General features: G+C 40.7%; 1 protein-coding gene across 1 annotated transcript in view; it reads left to right on the top strand.

Annotated features, from left to right (window-relative positions):
• The window catches only part of UGCG (UDP-glucose ceramide glucosyltransferase), a 36151-nt gene that overhangs the window by 7789 nt on the left and 11153 nt on the right, over positions 1-17209 (top strand). Inside the window, exon 2 of the mRNA XM_059493125.1 lies at positions 16699-16840. Within this exon, the coding sequence (XP_059349108.1) occupies positions 16699-16840 (142 nt within the window). The remainder of the gene's footprint in view (positions 1-16698; positions 16841-17209) is intronic.

Raw genomic sequence — 17209 nt, 5'->3', positions numbered from 1 at the left:
ATGCCTGAGAGTGTTGTGCAAGCTCTTCTTTAGCTCCGGCAGACTCAATGCTTTGACCATGTCCTTGCAGAGGAGCCTTTTTCTAATATCCAGCCTGAGCCTTCCTTGACCTTCATGCCATTTCCTCAGGTCCTGTCACTGTCACCACTGAAGAGAGATCAGTGTCTGCCCCTCATCTTCCCCTCACAAGGAAGCTGTAACTGCAGTGAGGTCTGCCCTCAGTCTCCTCCAGGCTGAACAGACCAAGTCACCTCAGCCACTCCCCACACAGCTTCCCCTCCAGACCCTTCATCTTCTTTGTTGCCCTCCTTTGGATGATCTCTAATAGCTTTATATGGGTTTTTTTTGTATTGTTGTGCCCAAAACTGCACACAGGACTTGAGGGGAAGCTGTACCAGTGCAGGGCAGAGTGGGACAATCTCTAACAACTTAGAGGTGAAAGCCATTTTTTTCAACACTGAAGGAAAGTGGAGTGCTTTAGGTGGGAAATACCAGTTTTAGGTTAAGTTCCACCTCTTGCTTGAAGTGGAAACAAATTTTCATAGTTTGCTGTATACATGTTGCATTGATATGATAATAATAGCTTGTGATAGAAGATGGAAACTATTGAAGGAATGTTAAGTTCGAGATGCACAAAATGATCAGGTGTCAATGATTGGTGGGGCCATTTGTCATCATTACTGACGTGGACTATGTGACATGATCATCAAGTTTGCTGATGGTACAGAACTGGAGAGAGTGGCTAATACACCAGATGAGTTCAGAGAGACCCAGACTGGCTGGAGAAATGCTCTGACAGGAAGCTTATGAAGCTCAAGCCGGGAAAATGCCATGTCCTGCACCTGGCAGAAATAACTCCATGCATCAGCACAGGCTAGGCACTGAGAGGCTTGAAAACAGCTTGGCAGAGAAGGACATGGGATTGCTGATTTGTGCCAATCAGCCTACCAAACAGCAGTTTGATTGTGAGCAGTGACATTCTTTTGGTGGAGAAAGCCATTACTGCACTGTTAGCAGGTTGAGGAAAGTGATCCTTCTGTTCTACACAGCACCAGAAAGGCTGCCTGGAGTGCAGAGCACAGTTTTGGTCTCTCTCACAGTATGAGTCATGGGTATGCTGGAGCATGGCTTAGTGCTACAGGGATGATGGTGGGACTGCAGCATCCTTCACTCAGGGAGGCACTGAGAGCTGGAAATCTGCCTGGAGAAGGCTTGGAGGGATCCCGTTAATGTGTGAGAGTACCTGATTATTTGGGGGAGTGAAGGGTGTGAGGTCCAGGACTCATCTCAGTGGTGCTGTGTGACAAGATGAAAAGCAACGAGGACAAATTCAAGTGAAAGACTGTAATTTTAAAGCAAAGAGGACACTCACGGCTGAATGTTGAAACAGGCATTCTGGAGAGTTTGTGGAAGCTCTGTCCTTGGAGACAGGAAAAACTGGCTGATCCTTATCAACCTAATCTAGTTACCCCACTTTGAGCCAGGCATTTGGATAGCTGACCTCCAGAGGTGCCTACCAACCTCTGCTAAATGGTGATATTTTTTTTTGTGTGTGTGAAAGATGACACTGAGGCAGCTGTTTGGACCATTACAGAGCAATAAACTAAGAAAGGTTGTGTGGAGCTGTAAGTTTTGTGTGTTCTTGTTTTTAACAAGCTGAAATTTACCTGATACCATGTAATCATAAGGCTTAAATTTAGATAATCCTTAGGGGAAGTAATATTTAAAAAAAACAGAAGGTGTTTTTTTTATATACTAAGATTGTGGTTGGATGAGCTTCTGTATTACAGGCTTGATAAACGGGGAAAGCAAAACAGTGCAGGACCAGAAATCTGAGAGTGGTAACAGTGTGGGAGAAAACCAATAATGTGGAAGGCAATTAAGGCAGGCCAGTTCTTTAATAGGGGAGTCAGGAGGATGAGACAGACTATTTGGGGTAAACATTAAGGTATTAGTGGCCCTGAATGATTTACTAGAATGCAAGAAACGTAAGCCTAAAGACTGTCTAGTGTTCATTTAAAGGAAAGGAATCATGGCAGTGGTGGATGGTGTACTTACATTGAGAAGAGGGTAGATAGTACAATAGATGCATTTTGATTTTAAAGCCCACTTGTCACATCTCTTGGAGTGGTTTGTGTGGAAGGGGAAGATAGAAAGCTCTAAGATTTGGAGGATGTAATACGGAAATTAAATGGGTTGGGTTAGTGGAGCTCTTATAGGGCAAAAAAAATCCCGCTTTTTATGTGAGCTGGAGTGGAAGAAGCTGAATAGTGGCACGGGGAAAAGTGTCTTTTGGTCAGCTTTTATCAGGATACAAAGATTTTAAAGAAGTTGATATTTTACATGAACTGTTTCCATAAAAGAACAAATGTTGATTAAGGTGGATGAGTAGAATGATAGATGATAAATTACTCTAAAAATTGGAATCTAAAAATTCTGTTCTAGCTGCTCTATGACATGTTGAGCATATAACTAGTTTTACTGGTTTACTAGAGCACCCTTCAGTATTTCTGTCCATCACCCCCTGAGAATGGTGTAATGGTAAATAGTGGTGTCACAATTCATTAGGATTTTAAAATTGCTTTTTAACTGAAATAAAATACCATAATTTTGACACATTTAATATTGGTTTTACATTTTACTGAATACTACTGTTTAAAATAAATTATTGATTACTTTATTGTGAGAGATGTTTTCCTATAGACCAAAAAGAATTTCATTTTGCTAATTGCAAGGTGACTTGTTTTGCATTTTCTTGTATACTTTACTTTTAATAGTAGGTGGTGAGGTACATGTTGAAGACTATATCTTTTCATAAGTAGTCTGGGTGAATTCATACCCTGAATTGAATTATTTCAGTTACAGCATGTATAAAGAAAGTCTTATACTATCCTTTGGACAACTAAGGTAAAAAACATTCTTACAAGTATAAACTTGTAAGTTAGAAAGCTGATGGGATGCATTGTGCTAAGTGAAAGATTAGGACTTTCTTGCCAGTGCTACTTTCCTGAGGAATTGTTTTGTTTCTCATGAGAGTTTTTTGAACTTCGGGTGCTTCTAGTGACCAGCCTTTTTTCATTAAAGGATCAGGATAACTAACAACCTATCTTTGCTCATTTGTGCTGGTAGCTGATCTGGTCAGGTTTTGACCACTTGCGTTCCAGTCTTAGAAGTACCACTTTGTAAACTAAAGATTGTTTTGTTTTCTTTCCCCTCTGTTGATAGGGCTCATCTTGGATTTAGTCCACGACGAGGTATCTGTAAATGAAGCTAACCATTCACTTTTCTGTTTGCAGCTGTCCTATTCTTGTTAAGCACTTGCCTGGATCTTGATTCAATTTGCCCATGTTGTAGTGATTTCCCAGATGACTGCTGCTTTGGTTTAATAATGGGTAGTATGCTGCACCTTATTTTATGAAGCAGAAGTGTCACTTGTCTGGTCATATGCATACATTGTTAAAATATTCAAGCTGATGAAAACCAGGTATTGGTTCATGTACTGGGCTGTTACAGAGCAAATATCCCATGTTTTATATTGAAATGCTTGGAGTTAAAAATTGGATAAAAATTGAGTTCAAAATTGTTACTTCACACTTCCTTTTAAACATTTTTAAGAGATAATACATATGTTTTGTGCCTACATTTCTGAGAAGATGCTTTTGTGCAGATTCTGTAGTGGTGAGGGCAGTAAATTTTTTGGCAGTACAAACCAAGTATTGTGGGTTTTTTGTAGACATAAGACATAAAATTTGTGAAGTTAATTTTTCTGGTTTGTACTGTCAGAAATGTAAAAAAAAAATTACCCTTCTGAAATGCAGTCAAACATCATGTTGAGTGTAGAAGTGTTATTTTAGCTTAACATTTTCTTTCAAAGCATTTTTGTTTTTATGTAATTGCTTCCTTTAGTTTCTGATATTTCATACGGGAGACTTATTCAATCTTTCCAAGGTATTTGCAGCACGAGGGCAGTCACCCTCTCACTGACAATTGTGTAGTGCAGACAAGATGTACAGCTTTTTTATTATCCCAGCTGTGGGTAATGTGGTCCCAGACTGTGTGTTCAAACTTGTGTGAATTGGTGTTTTAGTGTCTTTTTCCAGCAGTATGCTGTTTTGTACTCTGGAAACATTTGTTGCTGAGTTAATGAAATAAAAATCAGACTGTCATACGCTGGAAATAAAGAAAAAATGTTGGCCTGGTACCCTGCAGTATGGTTGTTAATATAGTTTCTGATGAGCTCTTAACATAATTCTGCTGCTGGCAGTTAATTATTTTGGAAGTTTTGAGGGAGAAAAAACTGGAAAAAGCTGCACAAAAGGAGCAGCCTGGGGTCTGTAGGATGCACATTATGTAATGTTTAGCAAATCATGTTGTCATTTAAACTTGTGCCTTATGAAATAATTGAGGCTGAGCTAGTTTAATCTTAACAGATTTTCAAAATAAAAGTCAGAAAACCAAATTGAGTAGTCTCAAAATAAATTTTTTCTAAAGCCTTGTGTTTTAGAAGCTCCCAAACATTGATGGGTTGATCCTGTACTAAAAGCTGTCTTCTGTGGTTGGTTTTTCTGGCCCAGAGTTATGGCCATCCCCTGGAGATACTTTCATAAACAAAACATGAATTGTGTTGGATGCAGCAGTTCTCTAAACTTGCACAGTACTTGTTGCAAGGGTTTCCAAAAACATTTCTGTTTCTATGCCTTAGTAAATCTTTATTTGATGCACCAGGGGATAATCCAAATCCCTTCCTTCTGTTGTGCCTTTCTAAACATTTCTGCCATTCTAATCTGCTTTTAGTGAGTGTGCGGCTATGTGGTGACTCAGATCAGCAAGCGAGTTTTTTCTGTGGGGTAGTTCCCTGTTTGATCAGCAGGCTGGTCCAATTTGTCTTGTGGTGCTGCCTGTTTTATAGCCGCAAGTGGGCTGAGGGTGTGGGAAAACAAAATCAGGGAATAAACTGCTATTTTGATGGCAGACTGTAGATAGACTACAAGGAAAAACAGTGTGTTTATTTTAATGTTTAGCATGATGCAGTAATGGATGTGTTGTAGGCATCTTGCTATGTCTTTGTTAACTCCATTCAACTTGCTGAATTGTGAACTATCAAAGATTTGGTCAGTAAAAGGGTTCCTATTGCTTTAGGTTCAGGCACAGCCTATTGTATGGCTGTTTGTTTCTACCTTTATCCAGAGGGAGTGGGAGGGGAGCTGGAGAGGAAGTGTGTTTGCTGGCTTTAAGCTGAGGTCTCTAGTGTTTGCTCTTTCTTACTCCTAAAAGATAATGTCAGGGTTTTTTCTGCTTGAAACTGTTAAACAGGTTCGAAAGCATTTTCAGTTCCCCCCGGTTTTAGAAAAGACTGTATCAAGTTGTGGGTTCCAGGTACTGAATGCGACTTAATGGTAATACTTGGAAAATCCTGGTTAAAGAATTTCAGTAGTGCATGGAGTTTTTAAATTTGAAATGGCAAATAGCACTAGATAGGACTTCAACTGTTCTATATTTCATTATTTTTGTCCTTATTCTTAGCCACTGATTGAATGACTCCAAAATTGAAAAAGCAAATTGGTACTTGGTTTTTGAGAACACTCACCTTCTGAAAAATAACAGTGGTCACAATCTGGTTTGTTCTTGATCAATTCCACTTCAAGGCCTATAATTTGACCCTTTATTTATTTTTTTTTTAAGTTTGGAGTTTCTTTTAGCTTAACTTTTATTTTTCTAATTTCTCTTCCTCTCCACTACCTATTGTGATTTCAGTGCATTACCTTGTAAGATCCCTTTCTTTTTGTCTGTGGAGGTTATGTGTAGGACAGGAGAAAATATGCATTGGAATTGAGTGAAGTGTTTTATTTGCCTTGCACGCTCAACTGGCATGTGATGAAGCTCAACTGTAACATGCTTTTCAACATAAACCCCTAGCATGCAAAAGGCAGGTTTGCTTTTTTTTTGTTTTCAGTGGTTTTGCAGGCATGCACAAACCTATGAATGTTTTTCTGCTGGCACAAGAAGTCTCTGCTACAAAGTGCATACCTGAATCATACCTGCCATGTTTTTCTTTCAGACTCCTGTACTTCCCCCTGTCTCTGAACATTTTATCCAGGCCAACTGACTTGTTAAATGTTTTTAATTACATTAGGGTTTCCCCTTAAGTCCTTTTCTTGTTGTCCACATCTGCCTGTTTCTGCTCTTCCCTCTTGTTGGATCTGAAGGTTGTGTAGCTATGAGGCTGGTGAGTGGGTGGATTGACTTGCCATGTGTCCGTGTGGCTGTTGAATTGGATGTGAGCAGTGACAAAAGTGGAGGATGGGAAAGAATGCCCCTCTGAGAGCAGTGACTGTCGGGTGCAATGGTTTGACCCAGGCCAGCAGCTGAGCAAGGGTGCCTGGCACTAGCATATTTCTATAAGCTGATGTCTTCCTTTCAGTCAAGAAAGGTCGAAGAGGGATATGCCTGAAGTATTACTGCAAGAGCCACTTTTGAACACTGGCATTGTTTTCTGTTACTGATTAACTGAAGTTAGCTTTTTCTGGCAGATAAGGAGCAACCTCTAAGGGAGTGAGTGCTGTGAGGGAAAACTGTGATGTGGAGTTGGTTGTGAACAGTTTTTAGGGGCCTGACCCAAATCTATGGTCAGCTCAGCCCTTCTGGAATCCTGCTGAAGCATGAGGTGGAGGGAGACCCTATTCCTGCTCTTCTCCTGTGATCTTGGCAGCACATTCAGAGCCTTCTTGAACATACTCTGGAGCTTTGTGCAGCCTTCCATAGGATGCCTGAATTCTAATTTGGCAGAAGACAATCTGAAGTGGAAAAAAACAAAATCCAGATTTAGCTTTCAGTTGGGTGAGTGATTTGAAGCAGGATTGCGTGTGCATCAATACTGGCATGATGTCTTGTTTGGCTGGTATTGATGGCAGCACAGCAGAAGGATTACTGGGGGACCTTTGCTGCCTGTGAAGCAGCATGATTATCTTGCTGCATCCTTTCTGGCTTGCTAGGTTGAACTGATGAAATTCTATAATTACCTGTTGAGTAATAGTTATGTGGTGGTTTATGAATCTCAGGTAGTTCACTGTGGGATCAGACAGTTGTCAGCACAGGACATCCCAGAAAAAGAGGAGAAAGGGGGAAAGAAGGAGTGCTTCTGAGCAGTAGCCTGCACTTAAACTGGTTCAGCTACATTATAAAGCTCCTCTCAAGGGAAAGAAAGGTTTAAAACAAGACCAAGGTGTTTAATTCTTGCTTTAACAAGAATTCTTTCAGTTTATTAAGAGGTTAGTGGCCACAGGTGATTCTGGCTTTTCTGTTTGTTCTGTCTTTCAGTTTTTAAAGCTCTCTGACGTCTGAGGCTCATAAAAAGAGTAATAGTGTAGTAGGTCTGCACAGCAATGCAGCAATAGTATTTCTGTGGGCTTAACTCTGGACAGAGAAGTATAAGAATTAGATACTTGATAATTGTATGTTATTCAGCCTTAATTGTATCATTGCAGAGTCCTCTTGTGTTTCTCTGCCTCCATGTATTGCTTCCTGATGGGATCTACTAGAGCCAATCCCTCCCACCTTCACATGCCGCCAAAACCTGCACATATATATTTATTATACAAAATGTAATTATAGTCATAGATATTTATTACATAATACTATATATAGAAAAATATTATTCACATAGGAAACATGGCAACATATGGAGTCAAAGAATAGTTTAGGTTGGAAAAGCTCTCCAAGATCATTAAGTCCAACTCTTAACACTGCCATGTCCACCACTAAACTGTGTCCATAAGTCCCATATCTACACACCTTTTAACTATCTCCAAGTTTGGTAACTCCGCCACTTCCTTGGACAGCCCATTCCAATGCTTGCTAAGCCTTTTGATGAAGAAATTTTCCTAATATTTGATGTAAAGTTAGCCCAGTGCTGCAACTTGAGGCCCTTCCTCTTGTCTTGTCACTTGTTGCTGGGACCAGAGACTGACCCCCATGTTACTACAGTCTCCTTTCAGGGAGTTGTAGAGAATGATAAAGTCACCTCTGAGTTTCCTTTTCTCCAGGATGAACACCCCCACCTCCCTCAGTCTGTTCTCATCAGACTTGTGTTCCAAACCCTTCTCCAGCTCCTTTGCCCTTCTCTGGACGCACTCTAGCACCTCAGTGTACTTCTTGTAGTGAGGGACCCAGAACTGAGCACAGCACTCATGACACAGCCTCACCACTGTACAGGGGGACAGTCACTGCCCTGGTCCTGCTGGCCACGCTATTGCTGGTACAGGCCAGGGCACCACTGGCCTTCTTGGCACACTGCTGGCTCCTGTTCAGCCATTGTTGACCAACACTCCCAGGTGCTTCACCTCTGGGCTGATTTCCAGCCCCTCCCTCCCCAGCCTGCAGCTCTGCAGGGGTTGTTGTGACCCAGGTGTAGGACCTCATACAATTGGCCTTGGCCAAACAATCCAGGCTGTCCAGATCCCTCCCGCAGATCAGCTTGGTGTCATCTGCAAACTTACTGACAGTGCACTCAATCCCCTCATCCTCATCACTGATAGAGATGTTAAACAGGACTGGACCCAATACTGACCCCTGGGGAACACCACTGCTGACTGGACGCTAATTGGATTTAACTGCGTTCCCCACCATTCTCTGGCCTGGCCATCCAACCAGTTGTTAACCCAGCAAAGAGTGCATCTGTCCAAGACATGGGGAGCCAGTTTCTTCCAGGAGAATGCTGTGGGAAATGGTTTCAGTGGCCTTACTGAGCCAAGATATACAGCATCCATGGCCCTTCCCTCATGTACCAAGTGGGTTACCTTGTCACAGAAGGTGATGAGGTTGGTCAAATAGGACCTGCCTTTCCTAAACCTATGCTGATCCCCAGGTTGTCCTGTACATGCTATATGATGGCACTCAATATAATCTGCATCAGAACCTTCCCCGGCACTGAGGTCAGGCTGACAAGCCTGAAGTTAGTTCCCCAGATCCTCCTTCCAACCTTTCTTGCAGATGGCTGTCATGTTGGGTAGCCTCCAGTAAACTGGAGCTTCCCTCATGAGCCAGGACTGCTAGTAAGTGATCGAAACAGGCTTGGTGTGCACTTTGGTGAGCTCCCTCAGTAGCCTTGCATGGATCCTATCCAGCCTCAGACACTTGTATGTCTAAGGTTTGTCCCAGGTTATGAGGCCTTCATTCTGCTCCCTATTCCCTTCTTTTCACTCAGACACCTTGTTACCTGGAGAAGAACTGGTCTCACTAGTAGAAACTGAAATGAAGAAGACAATATCTGAGCCTTTCCATATAATTTCCCAGTATGTTTCCTCTGCATCCAGTAAAGGATGGAGGTTCTCCTCAGCTCTCCTCTTTTTGCTAATGTGTTTATGTATACATTTTGTTGTCTTCTATGGCAGTAGCAAGATCAAGTTCTAGTTGTGTTTTGGCCCATCTAGTTTTCTCTGTCCATAACTTAATGACACCAGAGGTGCCTGCATTGTCTTTCAAAAGTCATAAACTCTCCTTTTCATCCTGAATTCCAGCCAAAGCTCCTTCTTTAGCCAGGTCACTCATCTTCTCTGCCTTGTCTTTTGGCACATGGGGATAGCCTGCTGGCTGTGTCTTTAGGATTTCCTTCTTGGATGTGAGGCTAGCCTCCCAAGGTACTGCGTTGAACGATCTCCTAAACAGGCCAAAATCTGCCCTCTGGAATTGGCAGCTCTGCTGACTCTTCTTACTTTTCCAAGAATTAGAAACTCCATTTTGTGATTCCTGAGCTGCAGCCAGCCTCCAATCACCCCAGCATCCACCAGTCCTCATATCACAAACAGAAAATCCAGTGGGGGCCCCCCAATGGGCTCATTCAGCTTCCTGACACCATCGGTATCTTCTGCACAATCCAGGAACTTCCTAGACTGTTTCTTCTTTGCTGTACTGTATTCCCAGCAGACATCTGTGAAATTGAAGTCCCCATGAGAAAAATGGCTAATGATTATGAGACTTCTCCCAGCTGCTTGTAGAATAATTAATCTGTCTGTTTTTCCTGTTTGGGTGGTCTATAGCTAACTGCCACCTGGGTTTCTGCCTTTTTTGGCCTATTACCTTGATTACTGCCCCATAAACATTTAACCCCATCATCACCATCATTAAACTCTAGACAACTGAAACAGTCCCTAACATACTGGCTACCCCACCATCTCTCTATCCCTGCTTATCCCTTGTGAAGGGTTTATAGACAGCCATTGTAGCACTTGAGCTGTTGCACCGTCCTTCCATGGTGATAGCTATGTCATAGTTTTCCAGCTGCACAATGGTATCCAGCTCCTCCTGTTTGTGGCCTATGCTGCCTGCATTGGTGCAGATGCACTTCAGCTAGACAATTAGTTCTGCCACCTTTTTTTTTGGAGGTTTGTGACAGTTTTCAAACACTTCTGTTGTTTCTAGGACATCAGTAACTCTTGTGTCTTTGCTGCAACATAGATCTCAATCCCCTACCTCCACTGAGAGGGCCAGCTGACAGACCTCACAGCACACTGTCCCTTAAATACTGACAGTGTCCCCAAGCTTATTTCTACCATGCCTGATATTTATCCCTTTCCCCTTTAAATTACTTTAAAGCTCCTACAATGAGCTGTGATAATACCATGCAGAAATCCTTTAACCTCTTTGAGACGGGTATACCCCATCTGTTGCCAGCAGCCCATGGTGTCACATAAACCAATCATGTATCAAGAAACCCAAAATTCTGCTGATGACACCAGTTATAGAGCCAGGTATTATATTCTGCTTGATCTTCCTATGATTTCTTCTCTCATCCTTCTTTGCAATGAAAGGATATAGGAGAAACTGTTTGTGTTCTGATCCCATAACTAGTTGTCCCAAGGACATTATTCTGTGCACATTATTTTCTGTATAGAAGTCCTCTTCCTGTATAAAAAAGATTCTTGGTTACCTAATTTTAAAAGGATCAGATGACTGTATAAAAAGTTACTGCTGTGAGATACTTTTTTATTAGCTGTCTATGGCTTCTTACATGAATTGTTTTTATAATATTACATTAAGGGTGGGATTTTATGTCTGCTAATATTAGTCTTGGTGAAGCAATGATGCTGTTAACACTTTCCTGAATTTAGGGGTTGTCTGTAATACTTTTTGAAATCCTCCAGTCTTTTTCAGTTGTATTTAATGTACTGACCAGTGTGGTATACCAGTAGCAAATGTCATTGTTTTTTCTTTGGTGGCTAAAGGTACCAACTTTTGGGAGTATTTTAATTATATATACATGGTTAAATGTATAGTTATATAGATATGTGTATTTCATTATATACATATAATATGTGACGTGAAGAAGATATAAGGAGCTCATCCTTTTTACCTTTCTGTTACCAAAAGGAGAATAATCTCACATTTTCTTATTCCTGTTTAGGATGAGACCTTATGCCCTATATTCCATAGCAGACCAACACTCCGCAAAGACCTGTTTGAGGTGTTTCAGATCACTAAAAATTCAGAGTTGAAGCAGGAGAACCAGTCCCTTTCAGAAGTAGTAATCTGCTACTTTATCTTGATGGTCTGTGAAACCACAGTCTTCAAGGAATGTCATAAGGGCTTTCTGCATCTTGTTTTGCTGTCTGGCAATATTTAAGTATGTGTTACAAATTTCTCATCAAGGTTTACTTATCTCTCTCCAGCAGAATACTTCTTTAGTTAAATTAGCTGCTGAGGGAAGGTTGACATGAGGGAATAAAGACTGTTGAGCTTTTTTCAGCTGTGTTTAAAATGTGTATATCTGAGAGACCCAGCAGCTTGTCTACTGTAGCAATGTTTTTGGTTGTGCTAGAAGAGATGGGGAGGGACTTTTTACAAGGTCATGTAGTGATAAGAGAACGGGGAGTAGCTTCAAACTGATGGAGTAGGTTAGATTATATATTGAGAAGAAATTCTTTACTGTGAGAGAAGTGGGGCACTGGAACAGGTTGCCCAGAGAAGCTGTGGATGCCACATCCCTGGAATGTTTAAGGCCAGGTTGAGCAGAGTTGTTGGCCACCTAATTTAGTGGAAGGTGTCCCTGCCCATGACAGAGCATTGGAACTAGATGGCCCTAAGGTCACTTACAGCCCAAGTCAAGTCATTCTGTGATAATACTCTTCTGCCCTTTACGAGCTGGGGAGAGGAAGTGTTGTCCTGGCCTTTTTTTTGGTTGCATAATTTGGTACAGATTAACAAGAATTTCATTCTGAACAGTGATAACTTGTCAGGATTTTGTCTTTGGAGACTTTTTTCCCAGAGGAAATCTGGGGTACAGGCTTCTGTGTGTTAATTATTATTGTGATAAGCAACCAAGTTAGAGAAGATTTTGCAGGTGCTTTTTCCATGTTAGTGAAACTACAGCTCTTGGCATGATTCCCATATGCCTGCTTTTTCTTTTTTCTTTCCTCATCTATGTATGCCAGTACCAGACTGTATAAAAAAATTTCAATTTCACTACCTAGGGATTTCAGGCTGATTAATTTAATAAATGTGGTGCCAAAGTACTTAAATACAACCTGGCTACATTTGCACGTGTTATCTGAAAGTGCTTACGAACACTGCTCTGCCAGCAGCTGTTTCAGAGTTCAGAGGTCATTGGAGGTTTTGACTGCTTGGAACTAATATCAATGCAAAATAACATATATTGAGAAACGATTGCTTGGCTTTATAATTTTGAACTGTATGTGTTATACATGCAGAGTAATGTAGACATTAAGACCTTTGCAATCACAATGTAAGCCTAAGAGAACTGAACCCGCATAAGCACAAGTTAGGGCTCAAAACCACCATCTTCATCTTACTTCTCTTGGAGACTTTGGTACATGTACTGTAGCAGATTTGCTTAAAATGTATCTTGCATCAACAGTGTTAATGATCCTTAAATTTAGTCTATTATTTTGACTTTCATGTTACATGTTAGCCTGAATTTCAATACTGTAACTTTTTAAATGGTTGACCTCTTTCTCTGGTAGGTTTTCAATTTAATTCTTTCTCAGAATGTGCTGCTTCACAAGAAGTCCCCAGTGTAAAATGATCTGGTTTACTGTTAATTTGCTGTTTGGTACATGGACTCTAGCAGAGCACCATGGTTACTTTAGTGTCACAATACCTCGGTGCTTTCAAAAGGGCAGGCTGCCCCTTTTGTGCAGTGTTATGAATAGCACATGAACTGAAGTCTTACTTAAGATAGAATGTTAGGGACATGCTTGCCACTTGCTGTCAAAACTGTATGGTGCTTCAGAACAGAATGGATTGTGATAATGCTGCATGTCTTATTTGTGTGTTTTGCAAGGTTTCTCTCTCTTTTTCTGTCTCTTACTGTAATTCAGTCACCCTCATAATACTGTGTCAGCATGGTTTGTAATAGGTTGCCTTGCAAGAGTCTGCAGTTTTTTCACTTCATGCTTATTCACCACAGTCCTGCCTCAGAGCTGTCTTTGCAACTTAGTACAATGACACTTCCTTATAGTTTTTCCTGTTTGTCATGGCTTTTGTTGCTGTACAAAGCTCTGTGTATCAATACTTTTTTTTTTCTCCCTTGCGTTACCTCCTTTTTGACCCTCCTGGTCAAAGATGTATTCTTGACACTCTTCCTTTTTATTGGCACAAAAGGCTTATTTCCTGTTTTGTTTTTGAACACTGCAAGGAAAATTTCTGCCTGGGGTAGCTATCTGAATTACTGCTTTTTTTTACCCCTTTGGTCTGACCATCCCTTGTCAGTTAAACAGTCAGCAAGACTATTTCCATTTACCTCCGCAGAGCCTAGGCCTGAACTCAAAAACAGCACTAGGACATTATCTGCTTTGTTCTGTCTTCGTGGTCAACCCATTGTTTATTTTCTGTAACGTTATGCTCATGATGTCTATTCACTCACCTACCTAAAGGCAAACATGCTGACTGGGGCTGATTAGGTATCAAATGCCACTGTCCCACATCAAGGAAAAAAAATAATCTAGAGATCTACTGGAATCTCGTCTCTTACTGGATCTTCTTCATAGTTCAGTAATTTTACTTGGTGAAGATGAAAATTGATAACATTAGATACATATTGCAAGAAAATAGTCTTTCAGTCTGACTGCTCTTCATGGTAGAGAATTGCAGTATGTGGTACATATGTTAATTTGAAAATTTTGTTTCTGCAGATACTTGTTCTTCAGTTATTTATGTATATGTATTTTCTTGATGCAAATTCCATTGTATACTGTCCCATTGCTACAATGTTGTTTACCACAGAAAACCAAAGGAAATGAAGCTTCTGTGAATAAAAGAGATTGGACCCAGAAAGATTTGAAATAAACCCAAAAAATGTAATTAAAACCAAAGGAGGTTAGATGTTGGTACCAAAAAAAGATGTATTTTATGTAATAGTAAAAGAGGCAAAGAGAAAGGAAGAGGAAAGAAAGAAAGAAAGAAAAAGAAAGTGTGCATGTGGGATGGGGGGACAGGGAGAGAGTGACAGGGGTTAGGTGGAAGCGTGTCACCCATCTGGGGGTCCCAAAGACGTCCCATTGCTCCCCTCTGTCTGATCTTCTCGGTGTGAGGGTGCCCCGTTCCGCCGCCACGCCCCCCAGAGTTCAGAGTTCCGTGGGTTCTCCACGCTGTGGGCAGGTGGGAGCGCCCGGTGCCCCCCTGGCAGGGGCCACTTTGACACCGCCCCTTGCAGCACTGAGGGTCTGTGGCATCGCCTGCAGCGCTCTGGTGCCGGCTCTGGGACCCCTCTGTGGGGGCCTTTGGTGGCCGTGACGCCCCCTCTGCTGGGGACAAGCTTTTCCCGGGGTGAAGGGGCCCCTCAGGCCTCTCCTCTGCCCAGCCGAGGGTGGGCGGGCACTGCCTCTCACAGAGGGTTCCAACGGGCACCCAGATCCTCTCCTGCCCCACCCTTTGGGGCCAGGGTCTGTGGGGGCTTGGGGCTGCCATATCCTCCCTGAAGGTGCTAGGCTTGATTCCTGTGTGAATGTATTCTTCTCTCCGAAGACCTGAGCTTACTGTGTTTTATCTCCATCAGCGAGCAGTTCACTGCCTTAGTCAGAAGCTCTGTTCCAGGTGTGGCGGTCTTATCTGCAGTTTTTGTAAAACAGTATCACTATATAATTGAAAGGCTTTCATGAAGATATTTACTCCATAAATTAAAACATTCAGTCTCCAATATCCATCAATCTTTTGAAATTAAATTTTGTGTTCATTTACCCAGGAGTGTAAGATTAAACATTCATTTTAGTGAGTTTGTGATGTTATTGCCAACACATTTGATATATTCATTGTGGCAGTTAGGGACATGGTTTATCTGTGGACCTGGTAGTGCTGGGTTAACAGTGTGACTTGATGATCTTAAATGTCTTTTTAAAAACTTAAATGATTCTGATTCGTTGCTGAAATACCGGAAACTATTTGAAATTGTGTGTAAAAGTTTATCTATGGTTCTGACCTAGCCTGGTGTCAGGATTTTTATGCTACAGTGAATTGATCCTAAATCTTTTCTTGAAGTTGTTAACAAACTGATCAGTAGGATCAGCTGTTACTGCTGTTTCAGTTTGCTCTGAATTTTGCATAACTTGATGCAGGAAAAAGCACCTGAGCCTTTAACTTGTTTTTCATTATTATTTTGTTATAATACTATGTTATAAATGACAATATTATATTGGCTTTTGCATTGATGTATTAGCTTTTGCATGTTGTTATTAATCAGAACTATTTTGATACGGTATATATATACTTACTTTTAACTGCTTTTGGCATAGTATAATCTCTCAGTTTGTGTAGGCACCATATAGCTTCTTTAAATAGTAGTGTAATGTGTGTATATATATTTATATATATATATATATATATATATATATATATATATATATAAAATTTCTTAAACCATAGCCTGCTAGAGGCTGTGGGATGTTGAAGTGCTTTTTCATGTAACTAACTCAGCAAATGGTGTAAAATAATGAATTTCCCACATTCAGGGCCTATCTTATCTGAAAGACAACGTAACTCAGGCAAAAGCCAGAACGCTGAGAAAAGAGAATTTATTGACCCTTGTTATCAGGCAATAAAAGCACAAGAAGAAATAACATATATTGATCTAGTCAACAGGATGGTACACAGACAAGTCAGAGGTTAAAAACTGAGCAGGAAAATCCCTGAAACATCTATAATCACAAGAATGTTTGAATAATGAATGAAACTCATGAATATGTATGCAATGTAACAGTATATAGAGAACATTGTTTTACCCTAACTGGTGTGTTTTCTGGCCCATCACCAAATGGTTATTTGTACTCTTTTTTTTTATCCTGTATTAAACTTTTAAAAATTCTCAAGTGTGAACTTTGTTTTTCACATACTGTGAGTTTTAGTGCTGTGAAGGAAGGCATAAAAATCTCATCTCTGCTGCAGTTTGAAAAAAGGTTGTATTCCTTTTGCTCAAAATGCATTGTGTAAAATGCATTAATCTGAAATACCTGTTAAGTTAAATAAAGCTGAATGTAAACTACATGTCATGCTAAGATTTTTTTAGGTGTTGGCTTTTGACATCAGCTGTTGACATCAACTATTAGATAGAAAAACAGCTGTTTTTTCAACAGCTAGATTTAATTCTTTTTGCAGCAATTTTAACTCCATAGCTTTCTTAGTTCTGACTGTATTTTGAATGGCATTCTCTAGCATATTTTCTTAAATGGTGTAATGTGCTGTTTCTCATTACAGACGCCTCCACCTCAATAAGAAGGCCACGGACAAACAGCCATATAGCAAGCTTCCTGGTGTTTCACTTCTAAAGCCGTTAAAAGGCGTAGATCCTAACCTGATCAACAACCTAGAAACCTTCTTTGAGCTGGATTATCCTAAAGTATGTATATTATTTAGTGTAATTTTTTTTCTTCCTATGTCTCAAAAAGTCACATGACGAACTTGGATGGTATGCTGCTTGGTTGTCTTGGATTGTTCTTCCTTCTGTAGGAAATGTATCATTACATATTTTACGTGTTGCAAACAAAACTTACTCCTTTTTAAAAAGCTGTCTATTGAGGACCATGTCCAAGGCTTAAGGGTGAAACATACTCTACACTCCACTAGGATTTGCCTAATCGATATTGCTGTATTGTGGTGTTCATAGATTTAAGTGCTTCATACTGCTGCAGGAGCTTACTTGAGAGGCAGGAAATTCTCCTCAGTTGACTACTTCTCTGTAAGAGATCCTCCAATAGAGAGCACTTTA

Source organism: Ammospiza nelsoni, chromosome Z, assembly GCF_027579445.1.
Source record: "Ammospiza nelsoni isolate bAmmNel1 chromosome Z, bAmmNel1.pri, whole genome shotgun sequence".
NCBI classification, from domain to species: Eukaryota; Metazoa; Chordata; class Aves; order Passeriformes; family Passerellidae; genus Ammospiza; species Ammospiza nelsoni.
This window is presented reverse-complemented; position numbering and strand designations above follow the sequence as displayed.